The sequence below is a fragment of the Microcebus murinus genome, chromosome 1 (assembly GCF_040939455.1).
Source record: "Microcebus murinus isolate Inina chromosome 1, M.murinus_Inina_mat1.0, whole genome shotgun sequence".
In the NCBI taxonomy this organism is placed as follows: domain Eukaryota; kingdom Metazoa; phylum Chordata; class Mammalia; order Primates; family Cheirogaleidae; genus Microcebus; species Microcebus murinus.
In genome coordinates this window covers 108,994,607-109,015,186 of record NC_134104.1, presented here as the reverse complement: position 1 = coordinate 109,015,186, position 20,580 = coordinate 108,994,607, and the positions used below count along the sequence as shown (strand labels likewise).

General features: G+C 37.4%; 2 protein-coding genes across 3 annotated transcripts in view; one reads left to right on the top strand and one right to left on the bottom strand.

The window, feature by feature from the left end:
* Positions 1 to 3,007, top strand: part of HPS3 (HPS3 biogenesis of lysosomal organelles complex 2 subunit 1) — a 39,817-nt gene extending 36,810 nt beyond the window's left edge. Inside the window, exon 17 of the mRNA XM_012782835.3 lies at positions 1,362 to 3,007. Within this exon, the coding sequence (XP_012638289.1) occupies positions 1,362 to 1,489 (128 nt within the window). The 3' untranslated portion in view covers positions 1,490 to 3,007. The remainder of the gene's footprint in view (positions 1 to 1,361) is intronic.
* Positions 2,325 to 20,580, bottom strand: part of LOC105881243 (ceruloplasmin) — a 41,736-nt gene continuing 23,480 nt past the window's right edge. The window contains exons 10-19 of one of the 2 annotated variants that reach the window (XM_012782833.2): positions 16,741 to 16,891; positions 15,382 to 15,594; positions 14,086 to 14,293; positions 12,716 to 12,855; positions 11,124 to 11,252; positions 9,728 to 9,834; positions 8,178 to 8,394; positions 7,600 to 7,739; positions 6,005 to 6,167; positions 2,325 to 2,827 (exon numbers count right to left, since the gene is read on the bottom strand). In XM_012782833.2, the coding sequence (XP_012638287.2) occupies positions 2,811 to 2,827; positions 6,005 to 6,167; positions 7,600 to 7,739; positions 8,178 to 8,394; positions 9,728 to 9,834; positions 11,124 to 11,252; positions 12,716 to 12,855; positions 14,086 to 14,293; positions 15,382 to 15,594; positions 16,741 to 16,891 (1,485 nt within the window). In that variant the 3' untranslated portion in view covers positions 2,325 to 2,810. Of the gene's footprint in view, positions 2,828 to 6,004; positions 6,168 to 7,105; positions 7,467 to 7,599; positions 7,740 to 8,177; positions 8,395 to 9,727; positions 9,835 to 11,123; positions 11,253 to 12,715; positions 12,856 to 14,085; positions 14,294 to 15,381; positions 15,595 to 16,740; positions 16,892 to 20,580 lie in introns of those variants that run through there. The other variant, XM_012782834.3, reaches the window with a different exon arrangement.

The following is a 20,580-nucleotide window of genomic DNA, read 5'->3' as shown; positions in this document are numbered from 1 at the left end:
TGTGAGGTGGGAAGATTGCTTGAGCCCAGGGGTTTGAGGTTGCAGTGAGCTGTGATTGTGCCATTGCATTCTAGCCTGAACAACAGGGTGAGACCTGATCTCTAAAAAAATTAAGTCTGTCTGATTTCAGAGCTAGGAATCTTTTCCATAAGCCACTGCTATTCCATTCCCTAACTCTTTAGCAATAAGGGCAGTTGTTCTTTTGTGTAAAGGATGATTCAGGTTGCTGAATAGTGGACAAATGACTTTAGATGGATTTTATATTTGATTTACTCTGTCAATAGAGTAAGTGGTGGGCATGAGAGAATCACACAGGGAATAGCACTGAAGTGTGGATAGTTATAAGACCAAATGGATTTTTATTGGGAACATTGTTCTTAAGTGTCATCCTTCTCTTCTTGGGAGAGGGCAGCATGTATCTATTAAGAAGCAATAGAATCTTAGTGTTGCACAGTTATCTTTATAAAACGTGTGATACATTTTTTAATATTGAAATTATTCATTATAGCACCTTTGCAGTTTTGGAAAAAAAGGTAAATGGTCATGAAAATTGATCTGTGCTTATTAATAACACAACAGTTTTATAATAGGGACTGATTTAGGAAAATGTTGTTCTTATCCAACAATTAATGGTATTTCCTGTCCTAGCACACAATTTTTATAAATTAGCTTCAGTATAGTCCTAGCATTCAAAACAGTATTCAAACGATTGTATTTTTTTAGACGATAGTAGAACTCCATTGAAAAAAACTATAGCAATTGAGCAATGAAAGAATCCAAATTAAATGGGGTTAATATAAAATAAACTTCAGGCCGGGCGCGGTGGCTCACGCCTGTAATCCTAGCTCTCTGGGAGGCCAAGGTGGGCGGATTGCTCGAGGTCAGGAGTTCGAAACCAATCTGAGCAAGAACGAGACCCCGTCTCTACTATAAATAGAAAGAAACTAATTGGCCAACTAATATATATAGAAAAAATTAGCTGGGCATGGTGGCACATGCCTGTAGTCCCAGCTACTTGGGAGGCTGAGACAGAAGGATCGCTTGAGCCCAGGAGTTTGAGGTTGCTGTGAGCTAGGCTGACGCCACGGCACTCACTCTAGCCTAGGCAACAAAGCGAGACTCTGTCTCAAAAAATAAATAAATAAATAAATAAAATAAAATAAACTTCAGAGGATTCAGGAAGAGATAAATAAGTTGTTAAAACTATAAAATAGTCTATAGAGTTAAGAGACTGATTTTTTTTCTTTGTAGTTACAACATTTTGTTTCTTGAATGGCTTCTAATTGGTTGGTTAGGTAAGAGGAGAATTGGATGAAAGACAGACTTTCAGTTCTGACTTAGATATTCTCTCTGGCAAACAGAAACATTGTCAGTTGTTGCCGTGGAACTGGAACTAAAGGATTTCTTGAATGTTCTCCCAGAAGATGGCACTGCAGCATTTTTCTTGCCTTACCTTCTTTACTGCAGTCGAAAGAAATCATTGACTTGAAGGTATCATTTGAAAAACACCATAATGGCATTAGAGACTGAATTTCTGAAAGTTGAATACCAGGTAAAAATACAAGTAAAGGATTTTTTGGTTTTTGTATATATATTTCATAGATATGTATAAAATATATAAATAAATGCTTTTAGGCTGCTTACTTTACCATATAGTGGTAACTATGACCTGAATGCATTTAATTGTTCAGAATGTAAATAAATCTTTAAGACAAGAATGCCTTAAAGAAGCCAAGTATTTTTAAAGGCAGGGGCTGACTTTTATTCCAAGGAACAACATCAATTCACTGTTGTTGGAGACAAATTTTGATGTTAATGTTTTGCCACAGTAAAAAATTTTAAGCCTTTTGTTGTTGTTTTTCTTGTTACTTTAAGAAAACTCTATGCTCTGTTTTTTACTTAATTAAAATGAAGTAGAAGTTTACAAAGCTGACTCTCTTCTTGTCTGGCTATTAACATGATTTGTTTTGAATCCATGTTATTTTCAACCAAAGCCTTATTTCCATATTTTGTTGATGTGTACTCTTGTTTTAGCTAAAGTGTATGTGAAAATAAATATTGTGTTCACAACTGTGTCTTCCTTTTTAACATCCTGTTAAAAAAATGATTTTTGAGTCCAGTCAGCTCATTGATAGTGTCCTTTGAATTTAGGCAAATTTCCACTCGGTAGTGTCTGCCACAGCTGTATTTTGAAGCTCTTCTCCTGATGGCAATGCTTACCAGGATTTAATCTATAGAATTGTTTCTCAACTCTGCGCTTTTCTAGTTTCAGATAACATCCTTTTGACTGTCTTTTCAAGGGTTCACAGAACTGTAGACTGGCATCATTTTATTTTATTTATTTTTATTTCCTTCCTCCAAACTTTGCTACCCCATGTCCACTGGATCTTAGGAATTATGTCAGCAGCATGTTAGAAGCATCGATGGGAAGGCAATGATCAGAAACATTTCAATGAATCTTAATAGTAATCCTTTGAAGACCACCCAGGGGAACATCTGGTCATAGATATTTTTTTTCAAACATGGTTTTGTAAAGCCCCAATAGTGGTGATGTGAGTGGCCTGTGTGAATCAGTTCTGTCTCCTAGTGTCCAGGTGTCAGTGGTGTTTCATACAGTCTGTTGATCTTCCCATCTGCAGCTAGGCAACACACTTTCCCTCACAAATGCACAAAGTGGTCAGTTTGCAGTCTCTTTTTTTAAAATTATTTAATGTTTATAGTAAACATTCTATTCAACACTTTCACATACATTGTTATGAATCATTGGTCTTTCTTTTTTTTTTTTTCCACTTATCACCAATTTATTTCTTTCAGCCAGACTTGGTCTCTATAGAAAAAGAAATTTTAAGACCATTATTAAAAATAGCATATATTATATGGTTAAAGAATTATTAGATGGTGCTTTAAATGTATTCTAATTTTAAAATGTTACTTTGTTTAATCATTCTTTATATTTTTCCACTTTTCATACGTTTAAAAATTTCTCATTGCTGTACTGCTTTATTTTTTTTTTTTTTTTTTTTTTTTTTTTTTTTTTTTTTGAGACAGAGTCTCGCTTTGTTGCCCAGCCTAGAGTGAGTGCCGTGGCGTCAGCCTAGCTCACAGCAACCTCAAACTCCTGGGCTCAAGTGATCCTTCTGCCTCAGCCTCCCGGGTAGCTGGGACTACAGGCATGCGCCACCATGCCCGGCTAATTTTTTATATATATATCAGTTGGCCAATTAATTTCTTTCTATTTATAGTAGAGACGGGGTCTCGCTCTTGCTCAGGTTGGTTTCGAACTCCTGACCTTGAGCAATCCGCCCGCCTCGGCCTCCCAAGAGCTAGGATTACAGGCGTGAGCCACAGCGCCCGGCCTGTACTGCTTTATTTTAAACAAACTTTTTTTCTTCCTTACAAGATCCTTATTAATTACAAGAAAAAAAATAACTATGGGAAAACCTGGCAGACACCACCTTAACCAAATGCTCAGAGTTAACATAACCTAATGGAACAAACAGTACCTTGTGCCTCCTGAAAAAAAAAACATAATGTCATTCTGTGGTAGTCTTGCCCAAAATGTATAACCTGAATCTAATCATGAGGAAACATTAGACAAACCAAAATTAAAAGACATTCTACAAAGTGACTGCCCTGTATTCTTCAAAAATGTTAAAGCAAGACTAAGGAACTATTCCAGAGTCAAGGAGACTTAAAAGACATGCCAACAATGCAGTGCATGATTCAGGCTTTTCTTTTCCTGTAAAGAACATGATTAGGGTAACTGATGAAATTTGAAAAAGATCTATAGTTTTTAATTGTTTCTGATTTTGGTAATTGTATTATGGTCATGTACAAGAATATTCTTGTTTTTAGGAAATATGGTATATGTATTTACACGTGTAAATACATGTGTATTTACACGTGTAAATACATGTAAACATACAATATTTACATTTACACGTGTAAATACATGTCTGTGTGTGTATGTGGCAGAGGGAGGGAGGGGAGATAGGAGGCAGAATGAGAAAGCTAATGTGGCTGTGCAAAATGTTAGCATTGGGGGAATCCAGATGAAGAGTATAATGCAAATCCCCCAGAAAACGTTTTAAAAATTCCTCTTTATTGCATTGATATGTTACTACATATTCAACAAGCAGAATATTATATTGGATTTGTATACTTAGCTAGAAGTGCAGAATATAATATACAATCTCTGGCTATAAGGAACTTAAACTAAGCAAGATTTTTTTTCTACAAACTGTATCCAAAAGCTTATCTGAATGTCATAGAAATGTCACAGTCTAAAAATAGTATTATACCTTTTACATAGGAGGTCTTTGTATGCTTCTTCCAGTAGGGAAAAAGAAGCATTGTACTAGAAGTATGACAGGTTATCTGCCGTTCTGTTCTAATGATTTTTTTTCTTTGCCCAGGCAGTTATCTCCTGGTACATAATATTGAAAAATTCCATTCTAACCTCATGTACTCTCTTTTCTGTGTCATGGTAGGCAGAAATTTTTCTAAGACTTACAGTGTAAACTTGCCCAAAGCTTTGTCAAACTTTTAAAGATAAATCAGACTGATAACATAGCTCCCCATTTTTCTGTGTGTAGCTCAAACTATCTTTTTTATTCATTACTGCCTCTTTCAGTCCCATACATTACCTTTTCTCTTTGTAAAAGTCAAATTTCTCTTAAATCTTTTTTCCAGTGTGTTTTCCCTTCACATTTGCTATTCGTTCTACAATTTTCCCTACAGCTTTACAAACAATATCCCCTTCTTCTTAATCAAGCAGTTAGCTCCCTCTCTGCTTCCCAGGTGGTCATGCAGGAGGAATCCTCTCTGTGTCTGTGTGTGCAGGATTATCCTGTAAGCATCGTCAGCACGCCAGGCATTTGCACACATGAATTCCCCAAATTGCTTCCATGTTCACTTGCTCTCCTGTATTATCCTGAGCAGGACCATCCTTTTGTGCGGTTTACATGCAAGCTAGTGTTCTTTAAAGACTGAAGTTTTCTTTCTCATCATGTTTGGCTCTTTTCACTTCGTTCAGGTTACTAGCTGTTGTCAGTAATCCCTGCATAATAAAAAGGGCTTTCATGGAAGTAGTTTTCATGATGCAAGATGTTTGTGTAAAACCCAGGAGCAGAAATTAAAGCTTTTAATGTGCACTAAGGGTAGATCGTTCAGTGATTTTTAACCTCAGAATATATTTACTTTTATATTTTCTTACATTTATATGTGCCCTTTTATCCCAGTTTTGAGAAAGAAACACAGAGGGTGGTTCTCTTTATGCAGTTTCCCTCTGTTGGGCTTCCCATTTTCAATTCCAGCATTTTCAACTCAAAAGACCAAAGCCTGCAACCACAATGCAGGAATTTCTCTATATGTTTCATTGGTGTGTAGCTACAAAAAGGCTGTTTGCTTTTCTGTATTTTTGTGAGGGTGAGAGTGCACACACGCTTATATGTGGTAAGGGAGCTGTTGCAGGAGTTGGGAGAAGGGCATTTGAATTTTATTTCTTTCCTGGATCTTTCATTGTCTCCCCTTTCCCTGGAAGCACAGAAAGACACTGCTCTGCTTGATTGTTTGAAAGTATTTTAATTATTTGGCATTGTCTTGGGCTTCTCTTACATACAGGGTACTACTTGGAAAAAAAGTTAATGTTTTCTGTTAGGAAAGAATTAAATTCTAAATGTGTTCTCTTGTAAGTCCTGGTTTGTTTCTTGGTAAATAGCTAACTATGCCCTATATCAGCTTTACATATAATTATACTGTATCAAATTAGAGTCAATTTGTATTAGCCTGGAAACTACTATTGCAGTTATAAGTACTGGCTGTCAGGCAATGGGCAGTATCCCACACCATTTAGTAGTAACAGTCCTGTTAACAGGTAGAGAAGGAAGAAATCAGGGCAGCAGATTCACAAATGCTTCATATTGGGGGAAGTATTTAGGCAAAGTTGTACATCTTGATTATGTCTGTTATATGTGACTTTTAGGATTACTAACTGGATATTCACCTTCATTTGGTAGAACGGTGTAAGTAGTTTCCATTCCAGCATGAATGTGGTCGGTCACGTGGCAGTGAAGTAACCAGATTCCAGGTGTTACTGGAAACATTTCTAGGGTTTGGTATGTCCCAGGGAAAACATCAAAGACATCAGAACTATAAATGCCCCTGTGCTTAATTAGAAAAATGACAAATATTATATAACATATGGGAGCATTCGTGCAAGTAGTTTTTCATTGGTCAGTTCAGGAATATTAGAAAAATGGATAAATCTGTTTTTAAAAAATGGGTCCCTGCCTGTTTCTATGTTCAATGCAAATAGTAAGATATGTGGTCCTTGTATTCCTACAGAGCCCTGCACTGTGGGCCATAAGTGGGTGTAAAGGAAAGATGTGATGAGCAAATTGATCAGTCAGGATCACCTGTGGCTTCCTACCCTACGACTCTGGTTTGCCTGCTTGCCAGAGCACAGAGTTGCACAAAAAAACTTAGCTGTGGCCCCATTTCAGCCCTAACCTCAGTTTTGCCTGCACCTACCCTAGTCTAGATTGTGAAACTTTAGGGCAAAGAGAGTAATAGAGAGAGCAAAAAAGGAAGCCAACAGAGAAGCCAAAAACCAGGGACAGTTCAGGTGGAGTCTCGGCTGGAAACAGTCGTTGGGCATATTTCTGCAGGAATAGAATTGAAACTCCACTAAGAGTATAATATCTATGTAAAACAAAATGCAGATAATGAAACAGACTTTCTGCAATGTAACTTCTGCATTTTATGCATTAGCTCAAAGGTAAGAAAAAAGCCAGAAGGGCTATTGGCTTCTGCTAAAATCGGTGCTGGGTAAGGAATAGAAGTATGATTGAGATTGAGGGACCACAGCAAGTTGCTTGTCACCTGACCAATGATCTTGTTTACCCCAGACCATTTAAGACAGAACTTAGGCAGGCAACGGTTATAATAAAGTCTCGCACGAGTCTCCACTACACCCTGATCCATCATTTACATGACCACTCCTACCCCTCTCTGCTAGCAGTTCCACTCAAATGCCTTGAGGGGATGTGTGAGCAGAACTCCATGAAAATCCAGTAAAAAATACAAATCCAAGGAAGAGCCCAAGGTGTTAACAAAGGCTGGTATGTTAATTGAAATTGCTGTGTCCTATACAGTCATCTCTTGATATCCATTAGGGATTGGTTCCAAGACCACTCCCCTACCCCAGAATACCAAAATCCACAGATGCTCAAGTCTCTGATATAAAATGGTATAGTATTTCCATATAACCTATGCACATCCTCCCATACACTTTAAATCATCTCTAGTTTACTTATAATACCTAATGCAGTACCTATACATCACTTCATTTGAGTGGATTCAGTGTAGTACTTGGTGTGGCAAATTCAAGTTTTGCTTTTTGGAACTTTGGAATTTTTGTTCCAAATATTTTCAGTCCATGATTGGTTGATCCATGAGTAAGGAACCTGTGGATATGGAGGGCTGACTGTAGTCTTTGCAATTTTCGATTTTCTGTATATCTCTGTGAGGAAATATTTTCTTCATTTGTATGAAAACATTCTCAATAGAGCAAGAATATGTGCCGTGAATGGCTCTTACCTTGTGTCGGAAGCTGTGGCCATGAAAATGCACAGTGTGCAAGTCGATTTCATTGCCCATTCCCATCAGATACCAGTTGACTTCATCGCCCACGTGCATCGTGAGACCTTTTAGGTTTCCAAACATTCTTCCATTAATAGCTGGTGAAAGCACATGAGTTTATATTATTTCTCAGGATATTTTAAACTTGACAGAAAATATGATTATTAAGTTGATGTAAAGAATTTTTTTTGATGTAAAGAATTTTTTATGTAATAGGATTTATTTCACTACAAATGTAGGAAGTGAATTCTTTAAGATCAATAATATCACACACTACTTTTCTAGTCACTTTGTACAAAAATATATCCTAATTGTGTATATATTTAAAAGGGAGTGAGATTTTAAAATTGGGAGAGAAATTAATAAATGATTTTGAACATGGCTCCCTTTTTGTTTTGAACAGAATTCTATGTCACATACAAAGTGAAGCAGGAGTGGTTTATTGTAAACCAAAATGAATAGTCTCCGAAGTAATTTTATTTGAAAGAAGAAAAGGGTGATAAAGGAAAAAAATGGTTTTGAATAATGTATCATACCATGCATTTTGTTGCTTTCTATGAATTCCTCACTGTCTTTGTTTACTTTCTCAGGGTGAGCAGAGTATGTCTTGATGTTGTCGTCTAAGTACCAAGATTCATTCTCATCAAAAACTAGAAACAAAAGGGAAAATTCCAGTTTCTTTTGGGGATTGAATACTCTCATGTAGTGTCTTCGACAGACAATCAGCGGGCCAATTAATCCACTGTAGAGATCCTGGAAACAAGCAAAGACTTCAGTCACCCTCGTGACAGAGGTTTCAGGGAACTGGGACCTTGTCACCCATCACCTCAGGAATTTTGGAGGCAATGATTTAAGTAGTAGACTTTGCCCAACGTGGTGCTGCCAGTTCAGTAACTTTTCACTTGCAGTAGTTAAATTGGAACGGTGGTGAGTGATAGGTGGGACATGGGGGCGATGCTGAGGTAGCAGAGGTGCGTGGAGGCAAGAACTGGCTCAGCTGACGGGCAGCAGTTTGAAAGAGCCCCAAACGAACCATGTTGGTTTGTTTACTCCATATGCTCATCACCTCTTGAGAATGAGCCATGCACTATGCTAGTCACTAAAAATACAGGGATGAGTGAAATGTAGTAAATAGTACCACAAATACCAGATCTACTCATTTCTTCGAACTAGAACTCTGCAATATCAAATACCTGCTTCCCTCTGGCTCAAGCAGGCAATTCACCTACCTACCTGTAACTCAATCCAGTTCTTCTCTCCCTCCCCATAGTTGATTCAGGTCCTTGAAATTTGCCTCAAACTACCGTGTTTCCCCAAAAATAAGACCTACCCATAAAATAAGCCCTACCCATAAAATAAGCCCTAGCAGGATTTCTAAGTATTTGCGCAATATAAGCCCTCCCCTGAAAATAAGACCTAGTGATGCGCGTGGCTACGCAGCGTATCTGCACAACCCATGCATTTCGTTGCAGACCCGGTAAAGAAGATGAGCAGCCCTTCTCATCTGCTCCATTGTGACAGCTCCTATCCCAGAGGTGACCGGAAAGGTGCAGGCAGCCTCACCAATAAAGTCAGCTCCCCCTGTCAGGTCGTGGCCATCCTGTGCATGCTACAAGCTGAGGCTTTGAGGGGAAAATAACACATCCCCTAAAAATAAGCCCTAGGGTGTCTTCCTTAGGAAAAATAAATATAAGACTCTGTCTTATTTTCAGGGAAACATGGTATTACAATGGCCCCTGCCTCCTCCCCCTCCGAGCCTTCCTTCACTCCACTAAGATGTTGGTCTGAAATGTAAATATGCTACCATTCACTGTCCAGTTTTTCAGTGGTTGCCTATGACACACAAGACAAAACCCAAAATTCCCTAATATCTTAAAGGGCATTTGTACTGTATCATATTAGGGAATTTTAGACTTGTCTTGCATGTCATAGGTAGCAGCATATTTGCTAAAGTAAATCTCAGAGCAGTTTATTTTCCTGGGATTTTAACATAGAATTGGACCGCAGGAAAACGCTAACCTCATCTTCCTTCAATTGTGTGTCTATTTTCGGAATTGTCACAAAACATAAATGATTTAAATTTTACCTTAACTTGATCCACAGTCGAATAGTAAATCCATGGAATACAAGCGGAATCCTCTGTTCCAGCTCCAGATCTTTCTGGGATTTCCCATATGTAAGTCCGAGTTTCACCTAAATTAGTCAAGTGTTAAAATATCTGGTTATATTTAGTTTATATTTGATATACATATACACACTAAGCCTTGATACCTCAATACTGGTGACCCAGGAACTGGCAATGTCAGGATAATTGGTTTTAAAATATAGTGGTACTTGAAATTATTTTCAGGAATTTAGTTTTAAGCAAACTGTAAGACAGGCTGGGCATCTTGGCTCACACCTGTAATCCTAGCACTCTGGGAATCCGAGTCGGGATGATCACTTGAGCTCAAGAGTTCAAGACTAACCTGAGCAAGAGTGACTAGACCCTGTCTCTACCCAACAGAAAAAATTAGCCAGGCGTGGTGGCTTGCACATGTGTAGTTTCAGCTACCCAGGAGACTGAGGCAGGAGGCTCTCTTGAGCACAGGAGTTTGAGGTTGCTGTGAGTTGTGATCACACCACTGCACTCCACATGGGGTGACAGAGTGAGACTCTTGTCTCCAAAAAACAAAACAAAAACCGAAAGGCATACTTTCATGTCATTCTTGGGGTCAATCATGAATTACCTAGCTGTGACACATGTGCCATATCACAAAGCTAGGAAGTGGCAATTCCAATATCACAATTTGAAGGAACTTTGCAACTGATCTTTTCTTAGCTTGACATATGTTTTCCTAATACACTTTTTTTCTCCTCAAATACCAAGTGATTTTCCCCTTGTGCTAGCACCTTCCCCATAATCTCTGTGTCTGTGTATCTGGACTATCCTGTGTAATTCCCTCAGCTGCACCATGGCCTGCCTTTCCTGCTCCTTTCCCATCATCATCCTCAGTGAGCTCGTGATTCCTGCCAAAGAGTGATTAGACCTCTTAATCTCAGGTCACTGACTTGTTCTGTTTACCTCCTCTCTGGTCGATCCCATTCTGTCACACCACATACTGTTCTGTCATGTACAGGACATAACTATAGCCGGGGCCTGGGAACTTTGAAGACAGCTAGTTGCTCCACCCTTCTACCTTGCTACGGCCCCTGCCCTCATCCCACGTGCTCCTGGCTCTTCTCAGTCTGATCTCCATTTCCAGTACCTTCAGATTTCTTCCTTATACCTCTCCTGTGTATTTGGGGGGGGGGGTGTACAAGCATGTACATGTACATGGAAATGCACAGACACCTCTCTCCATCCCCTCTTAACAACCATCTCCCTCTTCACTTCCTCAAGCCACGCTCATTCCTAAGGAATACTTTTATGATGATAATCATTGTGGAAAGGCTGTAGAGTTTGTAGAGTCTATTAAAATGCATCCCCACTCCATGAGTACCTGGTAATGTTGGAGTAACTGTAGGACTCTCCGTTCTCACCCCATGGGCGTGTATTGAGTAGGACCTTGTGGCCATGTTTTTAAAGATAATTTTGACTCTTTCTCCAACATCTGCGTGAAGTTGTGGACCTGGCAAGAGTGAAACAGAAGGGTAGCTTATATTCCTATCAAGTTGAAAGTTCTGACTTAGTAGTAAAAAGCACAGATCAGATAGCTTGTTTTTTCCACTGCAGCTTCCTGCCAAAATACTCTTGGATTTATACTGGGTCCTGGGGATTCTGGATCAAACTGCTAAGGATGGGGACCACCGTGTATTGCCTGAGTTCCAGGGAGGTTTGGCCTGCAAGTCTCTGGCAGGGTACTGGTCAAATCCTGGCGTGTTGGATGTCTGGCCAGGAGACATTTTGCAGCCTTTGCTCTCATTTCTCAGCATTTGGACTTCCAGACCGTCCTGAGAATGAATTTAGGGCAGTACCATATTTGAAAGGGCGGGATACCCCTCCCATTTCTACAATTTATCCAATCTTAGCTTTTCTGCTGTCTGGTAGAATTTCTGTGATGTTGTCTTAGTCTAGGGCCTGAGAATAACAAAGTCCCAGGGGGAACTCTGCCAGTGTGAAGACATGGTGAGATTAGAGGGGCGGTTCCCTGCACTTGATGGTTTTCAAAAAAATTCTCAAGAATTGAGAACCAGTGTTGCTCACGTTCTTACACATTCTGTCTTAAAGTGATTCCTGAAAAACTGAAGGCAACTTTTCCCCTGCCTTGTGCATAGTACCACTTTTTCTTTCCCATTTTTTCTTTTCTTCTCATAATTTCCTCTTGTACATTTCTTGTTGTAATTAATCATTTACATCTTAATTTTAAAAGTAAATAACTATAATTTGGGGGTTAGGCAGGATAATAGGTAGAATTTGCTTAAGAATTTCATTAGCAGCCCAGAATAGTGGCTCACGCCTGTAATCTTAGCACTCTGGGAGGCCGAGGCAGGAGGATCATTTGAGCTCAGGAGTTCGAGACCAGTCTGAGCAAGAGCGAGACCCGGTCTCTACTAAAAAAACAGAAAGAAATTATTAGCTGGACAACTAAATATATATATATATATATATATTAGCCAGACATGGTGGCACATGCCTCTAGTCCCAGCTACTTGGAAGGCTGAGACAGGAGGATCACTTGAGCCCAGGAGTTTGAGGTTGCTGTGAGCTAGGCTGACACCATGGCACTCAAGCCTGGGCAACAAAGTGAGACTCAATCTCAAAAATAAAAAAAATAAATAATTTCATTAGCAAGTAGCTTCTTGGAAATTCACTAAAACTATAGGCATTAATTTGATAAACATTAACTATATACAGTTCCATCAGTATGTGGGATAATTCATTGTTTCAGACAGAAATAAGTAATATCTTACTGTGCCATTCTTTAGTAAACATAGGCTTCATATTTTTATTAAATAATTGATTTTATATTTTTATTTGAGCAACTTTGGTATACGAACTGAGAAAATGAGACCCATAGATAGGAACTGACAGTTACTGCACATGGCATCACATCATTTGCCCACACCTGATGCACTGGTGTTATTAGCATACCTAGAATTCCCATGTGTTCTTCTTCAGCTTTTCTCTCCACTGGAACTCTGAATGTGCTATCCTTATATTGCCGATACACAACTTTCTTGTACTTTGAGCCTATAAAAAACTCTCCCTTATCTAAAAATGCATTTGAAACACTAAAAAAAAAAAAAAAAAGTAAAACTCAAATTAGTATTTGTCTTAATGAAAATAGAAGTCAGGTTTTAAATTTTAAATTTTGAATAAAAATACAGTTGTTATGGAAGTAATTATGATAGGTTTTAATCATCATTCTCCCAACCCAATACGGAAGGATGAGACTTTTAAAATTAGTATGGCAGAAAGCACACGTAGCTTCTGAATGGAGCCGTGTGGTCCTGGCCTGACTCTGCCATTCGCTAACATGACCTCCAGTTAGTCACTGCCTGTTGGAGCCTCAGCTTCTTCACCCCTAAAATGAGGTATTCGATCAGATAATCTCTACGGTTTATAGCTCTAAAATTTTATGAGCCCAATATTACTAATCTATGGGAACTGAAATGGACACTTTTATTAGTCATTCTCTTTTTCTGAAGTTTTCATTGACTCCTAACATTGCAGTCAAACTAGCCAGTTAACTACTGGCTCCAGGTCACCAGTTGTGCACCCCGGAAATGAACACCTGCCTGTCCCAGTCCCTCAGATCATTTCCATGCAGGGTCCCTGTAGGACGTGAGTGAGACGGGGGAGGGGAATGCATGTGGAAAGCATAAAAGGGCTAACTAGAAGTGTCAGTAATGCTTCTGAAGCCCCAATAAACATCCTTTACTCACATTTATTCATAGAATTTATTTTTTACTTTTTCATAAAGCATGTGTTATTGGTGGGTTTGAACCATATTTTCCTGTAAGTTCTTGGGGGACAGAGACCATATCTGCAATATTGCGCTCAAGCATTTAAAATATTCCATACATGACAGTTTTAAGAAAGTGAAATGACTGATTTTTAGACTAATAATGAAATCTTTGGAGGAAAAATAAGACAAGCAGCAAATGGTTGGTAAGGTAAATAATACTTCAGCTTTGAATTGGGGCATTAATTTTGGTCAAGTTTGAAAACAAATGACAAGATGAGGGCACATGAATGTGAGAAGACAGTCTAATAGAAAAGAAAGCCAGACCAGTGACTCCAAAGAATCAAAGGTGATAAAAGAAAATTTTTCTATGTGGAAGTTGAGAGAATCAGAAATGAATGAGATGAATTCCTAGGAAGTGTTTTGTTGTTGTTTTTGTTCTTACTGTTTAATGTACCTGTTTGGTTTTCTAAAATTTAGTCTAATTCTTAGTTTTCTTAAAGGGAAACCTAAAGTTATGGCTAAACAAAATGGGAATTAGAGTCTAGAGAATTACTTTTGCTCTTGTAAAAGATGCAGCTCCTCTTCCCATTTCCTGCTTGGGGAATAATCCCATTCCACCTCTACTGCTGCGATGTAGTAGGTCTTCTCTCTGCGGTACAAGGTGGAATGCTCAGACAGCCGCCTGCATTGGTTCACAGTGTATTTTTGCTTCATGCCACCCGTATAGTGATCAGTTGTAAGGCACTCAACGTTAAAAGTCCCTGGAATGATAAATAAGAAAATATGTCACTTTTTTGCTCAGTGCCCTCTGTGGCTCCCACCTCACTCAGGATCAAGACCAAAGTCCTTATAGTGGCCTTAGTTAGATGTTCTGGCTTCTGGTGATATCCTCTACTGCTCACTCTGCCCCCGCCACATAGGCCTCTTTGCTATTCTTGTAACAGTCAAGTGTGTGCCTGCCTCAGGACCTTTGCACTTGCTGTTTCCTCTTTCTGGAACACTTCTCCCCACAACATCCACCTGGCTCATGCCCTCACTTTATTCAGGTCTCTCCTTAATTATCACCTGAGAGAATCTTGACCCCCCACTATCAGTCACCATCCCCTTCCTCTGCCCTATTTTTCTTCATGTGCTTATAATCATTTGACATATATGCATGAATATACTTATTTGTTGTCTCCCTACATTAGAATATCGGTGCCATGAGACACTTTATCTCTTTTGTTCATTGTTGTTTTATATTTGTTAAAGGAAGGAAAAGGCGACACTGGATCTGCCTTAAGTTTTAGTGCCACCTATGAACCAAATAAAACCTGAAACAAGTTAGCATATTTTCACATTTTGATTAAAATTCTTTCTTTTTTGTTTTAACTTGTTTTACTCATTCAGAGGTAGGCCTGTAGCTGTCTCTGGACTAGCATGGCTACAGTTATAGTATAGGATATTCAATTGGAAGCAACAAACAAGCCAACAGTATATCTAGGCTACAGAGACATGATGAAAAGTTAGGTGCAGAGCCTTTATGGGCGTCGTCCCTCTTCTAGTCTTATTTTCCTGCTGTATTCAAAAGGACCAAATTTAAAAGGGGATCGTCTTGAGGATTCTGTGTGGAAATAGAGGACATCACAGCTCACCCTTTCCTTGCTCCTCATCCCCCAGTAAATAGGAATCAGACTTATGTGGTATATACTTCAGCTGACAGTGGCCCGGACTTGCTCTTTCAAGGGACAGACGGGTACTCAGGAGGCTTGGGGAAGGGATGAGTTTAACACATTCTGCCTCAGAATTTTAAACACAAACCATACAAATCGATCCAATAGAGACTTGTCTTGTTTTTAAAGATATATACCTTCCGTGTCAGGTCGCATGAGCAGTGTAAGGCTTGTTTGAGGGAAGAGGTTTGCTGTGTCTCTCGTTTCTCCTCTTGACAGATATGTGTTTCCTGAAAAGTATATCCCATGTACATCAGCCTCATTTCCAGCACTGAATAAGTACCACACCACCGAGTCTCCTTGGCACATACTGAGACCAGGCAGATTCCCATACATGAATCCATTCATGGCTGTAAAAGTTGGGGAAATGATATTTTGAAAGTGGTTTAAGTCCTACTGCATGACAACTGATCTTGACATTCAGCACCAGTGTCCCTGGGACCCTGGGAGTCTTTCTGTTCTTGTTCTTCCCAGCTAGAATACTGAGGTTCTAGCTATTATTCCTAGTTCTTTCAATGGTCTTATTTGTGAGCACCCAGATCTATGAATAATAACAGCTTTTCCTGGGCACTATGTACTGGGAATGTGTTGCTGTTCTAGCTTGGAAGAGTATATGCAGGAAGTTTTCTCTCATTGCTATTTCCAATGGATAATATTCTTGACACCTCTAAAATGCAAAAATGCAGAATCAAAAGAAATATTTTAAAGATTGTGGGTGGTGTGACTCAGTCCAGCTTAAAAAGAAACAGCAATAGTTTGTAACACAGCTTTAGATTTTTTTATTGTACTAACTACAATAATTTTTACTGTTGTCCGTTGCTCTTTTGAACAATGAGCTTACTGTCTCTAAACCCTAACTACTTTTTAGAATTACACTGGGAGCTAAAAAAACAAATCTGATGTTAGGATTAAATTAAATAGAAATCTCCGGGGGTTGTTCTGGGCACTGGTAGGTTGTTAAGAGCTCCCAGGTGATGCTAATGTACAGTCAAGGGTGAGAATCATTGAGGGCAGAGATCATCTCTTTCTACACATTGAATAATCAAATGAACCTGTTATTATTGAGCCACAGATGAGAAATGCATTTAATCCAATAGTTCTCAAACTTGAGCATGCATCAGAATCCCCTGGAGGGTTTGTTAAACACAGCTTGCTGGGATTCATCCCCAAAATTTCTGATTTATTAGGCAAGGGTTGGGGCACAAGAATTTGCATTTCTAACAAGTGCCTAAGTGATGCAGAGGCTGCTGACTCAGGAACTACACTTTAAGGACCATTCATCTAATTGACAAGTCTAATTACCCTGAATTAAGTGAAATTATGAGGAATTGACTGACACATCAAATAACCAATATGATCCTCAGAGCACTATTGCATTTAATCATTTATTGAAAACGAATCAATGAGCAAAGCTATCTGCACTTTGGTTTAATTAAAAGCATTACAGATGCAGTACTGAAATAACTTGACAGAATGGTGGGTGATGCAGTACTTACAGTGCATCTTGTTAGATTCCTGAAAGTCTGCATCTTCCTTATCTACCTGATCAGGTGTAGTTGTAAACATTCTAATATTATCATCCAGGAGTAAACTCTCATTCTCATCAAATACTGTGGGAAACAAATAGAACTCCTTATCTACATCTTTCTGTGAACAAAAACAAAAACAATGAGGTGAAGACATAATAAGTAAAGCAGAAACTTCCATGTACACAATATTATTTGTGCACAAACATGCCTAAAGGAAGGAATGAGAACAGAAGTTTCTGTTCCTCTTTGTAAAAATAGGGCTCATGAAATATTCCAGTTGCCCACGAAAGTTTTCAATGGTTTCATTTATGGTTCAACATGGTAATCTGAGCCTCTTCCTGAATCTAAAAGTTCTAACTCCCTCCCCTCCCCCACCTTCTTGTCCATACCAATTGAAGCCACTAAAAACAATTGTTAAAATAGGGGAGAATATGGATCTGTGCTGGAAATCAGGGAAGATCCCATCCACATTTATGAAAACTGGAAGGATTTCTGTAAGGCAGAGCAGGGTGGAAGCAGATTGAGGTAGAAATTAACTGAAATGAAGAAATAACCTGCCAATGAATTGAAACAGAGAGTCACATAATTTCCAGCTACCTGGACAAACATTCTCACCTCCTACTCCTAGTCCCAGTCAAAACTAAGAAGCAGAAATGCTATCCGGCCTATGAAATTATTCAGTCATTCAGAAAAAGGCAATGAGTCTAAGGAATCAAAGGAAAAGAGCCCCTGAGAGTAAGTGACTCTCTCAAAGGAGAGAACACTTTAAAGATTCTTTTTTTTTTTTTTTCAGATACAAGATCTTGCTCTTGCTCAGGCTGGTCTCAAATTCCTGAGCTCAAGTGATCCTCCTGCCTCGGCCTCCCAGAGTGCTCAGATTACAGGTGCGAGCCACCGTGCCCAGCCTGAAAATATTTTTATTTTAAGAAAAAACAAAATATAAATAAATATAATGAAAATTTTGGAAAATTAAATGAAGAGAACAGGAATTAATAAAGATAAAAGCTGAAATTAATAAATTAAAATACAGATAAAATAGCTAAGCCTAACTATGTATTTTTTAAAACCAACAAAATATATAAAACTCTGGCAAATCTAATGAAAAAAATTGAGAGAACCAAGAAATATTACATTAGGAATGAGAAAAGAATATAACCATACATATGGCGGAGAAAAGTTAAAACCATTGTACTCAATAACTGTGATCAATTGATTTAGAAAGAGTTGCCTGAGTAGATCAGTACCCATGGGTGAAAATAAAAAAAATCCTGTGCTTATCATGGTCTATTTTTTGAGAAGCTCAAGTGATTTGGTTTTAATAGAGAAACATTCACAGTAAACTACAAATAGAATAAAGCACAACTAATAGTTTATACTTAGTGGTAAAATAATACAGATATTCTCATTAAGATCCTACACAAAACAAGGCCACTATTATCACTATTGCTTAATATTATTAATATTCTACCCAACACAATAAAGCAAGGAAATAGCACAAAATTGAAATACTAACAAAGAGAAAGTAATTAGCATTATTTGGATATAATATAGAACCTATACGAATCAGTTGAAAATTATTTGAATTAAGAAATGACATATTTAAGATGTCCAGTTACAAAATAAATATTAAACATTTATATTACAGCATTTCTATAATGACAGTAAGCAATTAGAAAATACCGTGTAATGCATTATATTAAAAAACAGAAACTTAATAAAAATATGCAGGAATAATATAAAAAAGCTATAAAAATTTACTGAATAGTCAAAAAGACAGCGTGAAATAAAGGGTTACTAAGTAAAAGTCTAAATATAGTTAAGAGATTAAACTCTCTCCAACAAAAGCTGTCCATTTAATGAAATTCCAATAAAAAATACCATTGGCAGTTTTTTAGCTTGACAAAATTATTTTAAAATTGATCTGGAAGAATTGTGAAAATATTTAGCTAAGAATAATTCAAAGAGAATAATAACTCTTTAAAGAAAAACTCTTTACAGTAATGGTTGATCATGTTCTATCATATATTAAAAACATATTATAAAGGTACAACAGTAAAAACAATGTGGTACTGATACAGATAGAACATGTGATAAACTAGAAAACCTAGAAAAATGACCCTAATATATATAAAACGTATGACATGATAAAGATGGCACTTCAAATCAGTGGACAAAGAATAGATTGATTAATATGTAATGTTCAGGTAATATGATAGTTGTTTAGAAAAAATAAAATTAGAGCTCTACTTCTTACCAAATTTGAAAATTAGTTTACAAGTAGCACCTCTAAGGTACTGACTAAAATATAGATTAATATTTATGTACTCTTAGAATAGAAAATAACTTTTTAAGTATGATACATAAAGAAAGGGATTGATAATTTGGCTATATAAAATTGAAAATAGCTATAACATCACAGGCAAACAAAAAAAAAAACAAGAAAAAACACCTGACCATAAGCAATGATGAAATGCTAGAAAACACCAGAGGCAAACAGCAAAAAACAAAAAGGTACACATACCTTTTTATGGATTATATATATATATATATATATATATATATATATAGCATTATACATTATATATTATATGGCTTAATATATAGATAATTTATGGATTAATAAACATAATTTATGGATTATAAGACTATAGAAGATTTTTTTATGATATGGAAGGATATTCGTAATATTGTTATGACAAATTATACACAATATATACAATGTGATCTCTTTTTTGTGATAGGAATACTTTATTGTCTTTTACTTTCATATATTTTCTTAATTTTCACAATATTCATGAAATGCTTGTATATTGAAATGATATTCAAAAAAAAATAGTTGTAGAGGTCAGGAACTTAACGTTGGAAGCTGAAACCTACCTACCAGGTACAATGAACATTATTCAGATGATGGGCACAATTACAGCCCTGACTAAAGCATAATAAAAGCTATCCATGTAGCAAAACATTTGAACCCTTAATATTTTGAAATTAAAAAATTAGTAGAATGCTGATTGGTCTCACCCTGTGTTGTATGCAATTAGACAGTAAAACTTTTTTGTTGGCTCAATATGTCATAGCTTACCCAGGGTTTTCACCTATATTCATTTCATTTGTTTCTTTCAACAAGAAAGAATGCAGCCCATCAAGATAGGTCAGCAGGGCAGGTATTGTCTCCATTTTACTGATGAGTCAGAGGGGCATGAGAAATATCAAATAACCAATCTGAAGTCACAGGGCTAGTACCAAAGCCAGGATGAGGACTTCTAATGCCTCCATAGAACTTCTTGTGTTGTGGCTTTTTCATTTGCAAAATGAAGGTGATGAAATATGTGGAGGCTAAAACTCATTTTAAATCTCAACTCACTGAGCATGTGTTCCTTGCCCACAAAAATTAGGATTACAATACTTGGCTTCTTGGGTTGCTGTAAAGGTTAAATGAAGTATTATATGTGAAAGTACGTGGAAGGAGTTCGATAAACATTAATCTCCTTTTATCAATATTTCTTCCCAAAGTAAGAACAAGAATGAAGAATAGAAATTCAAACCATCTTTTTTTTCAGCTACATGTTTTAAAATGGATGCATAAAAGGGCATTTATTGAAACCTTAAAATCTGTACCCCCATAATATGCCAAAATAAAAAATAAATAAATAAATAAAATGGAAGCATAAAGTAAAACGAATGTTACCTATAGTAAGGAAACAGGGACTAGGTGAGAGGAGAGAGGGGATAAAAAGCTTGACTTCTTTGAATAGGCTTCCTTTTGTGGATTTGGTGTTGGAGCCATGTAAATGTTTTGCATAATTA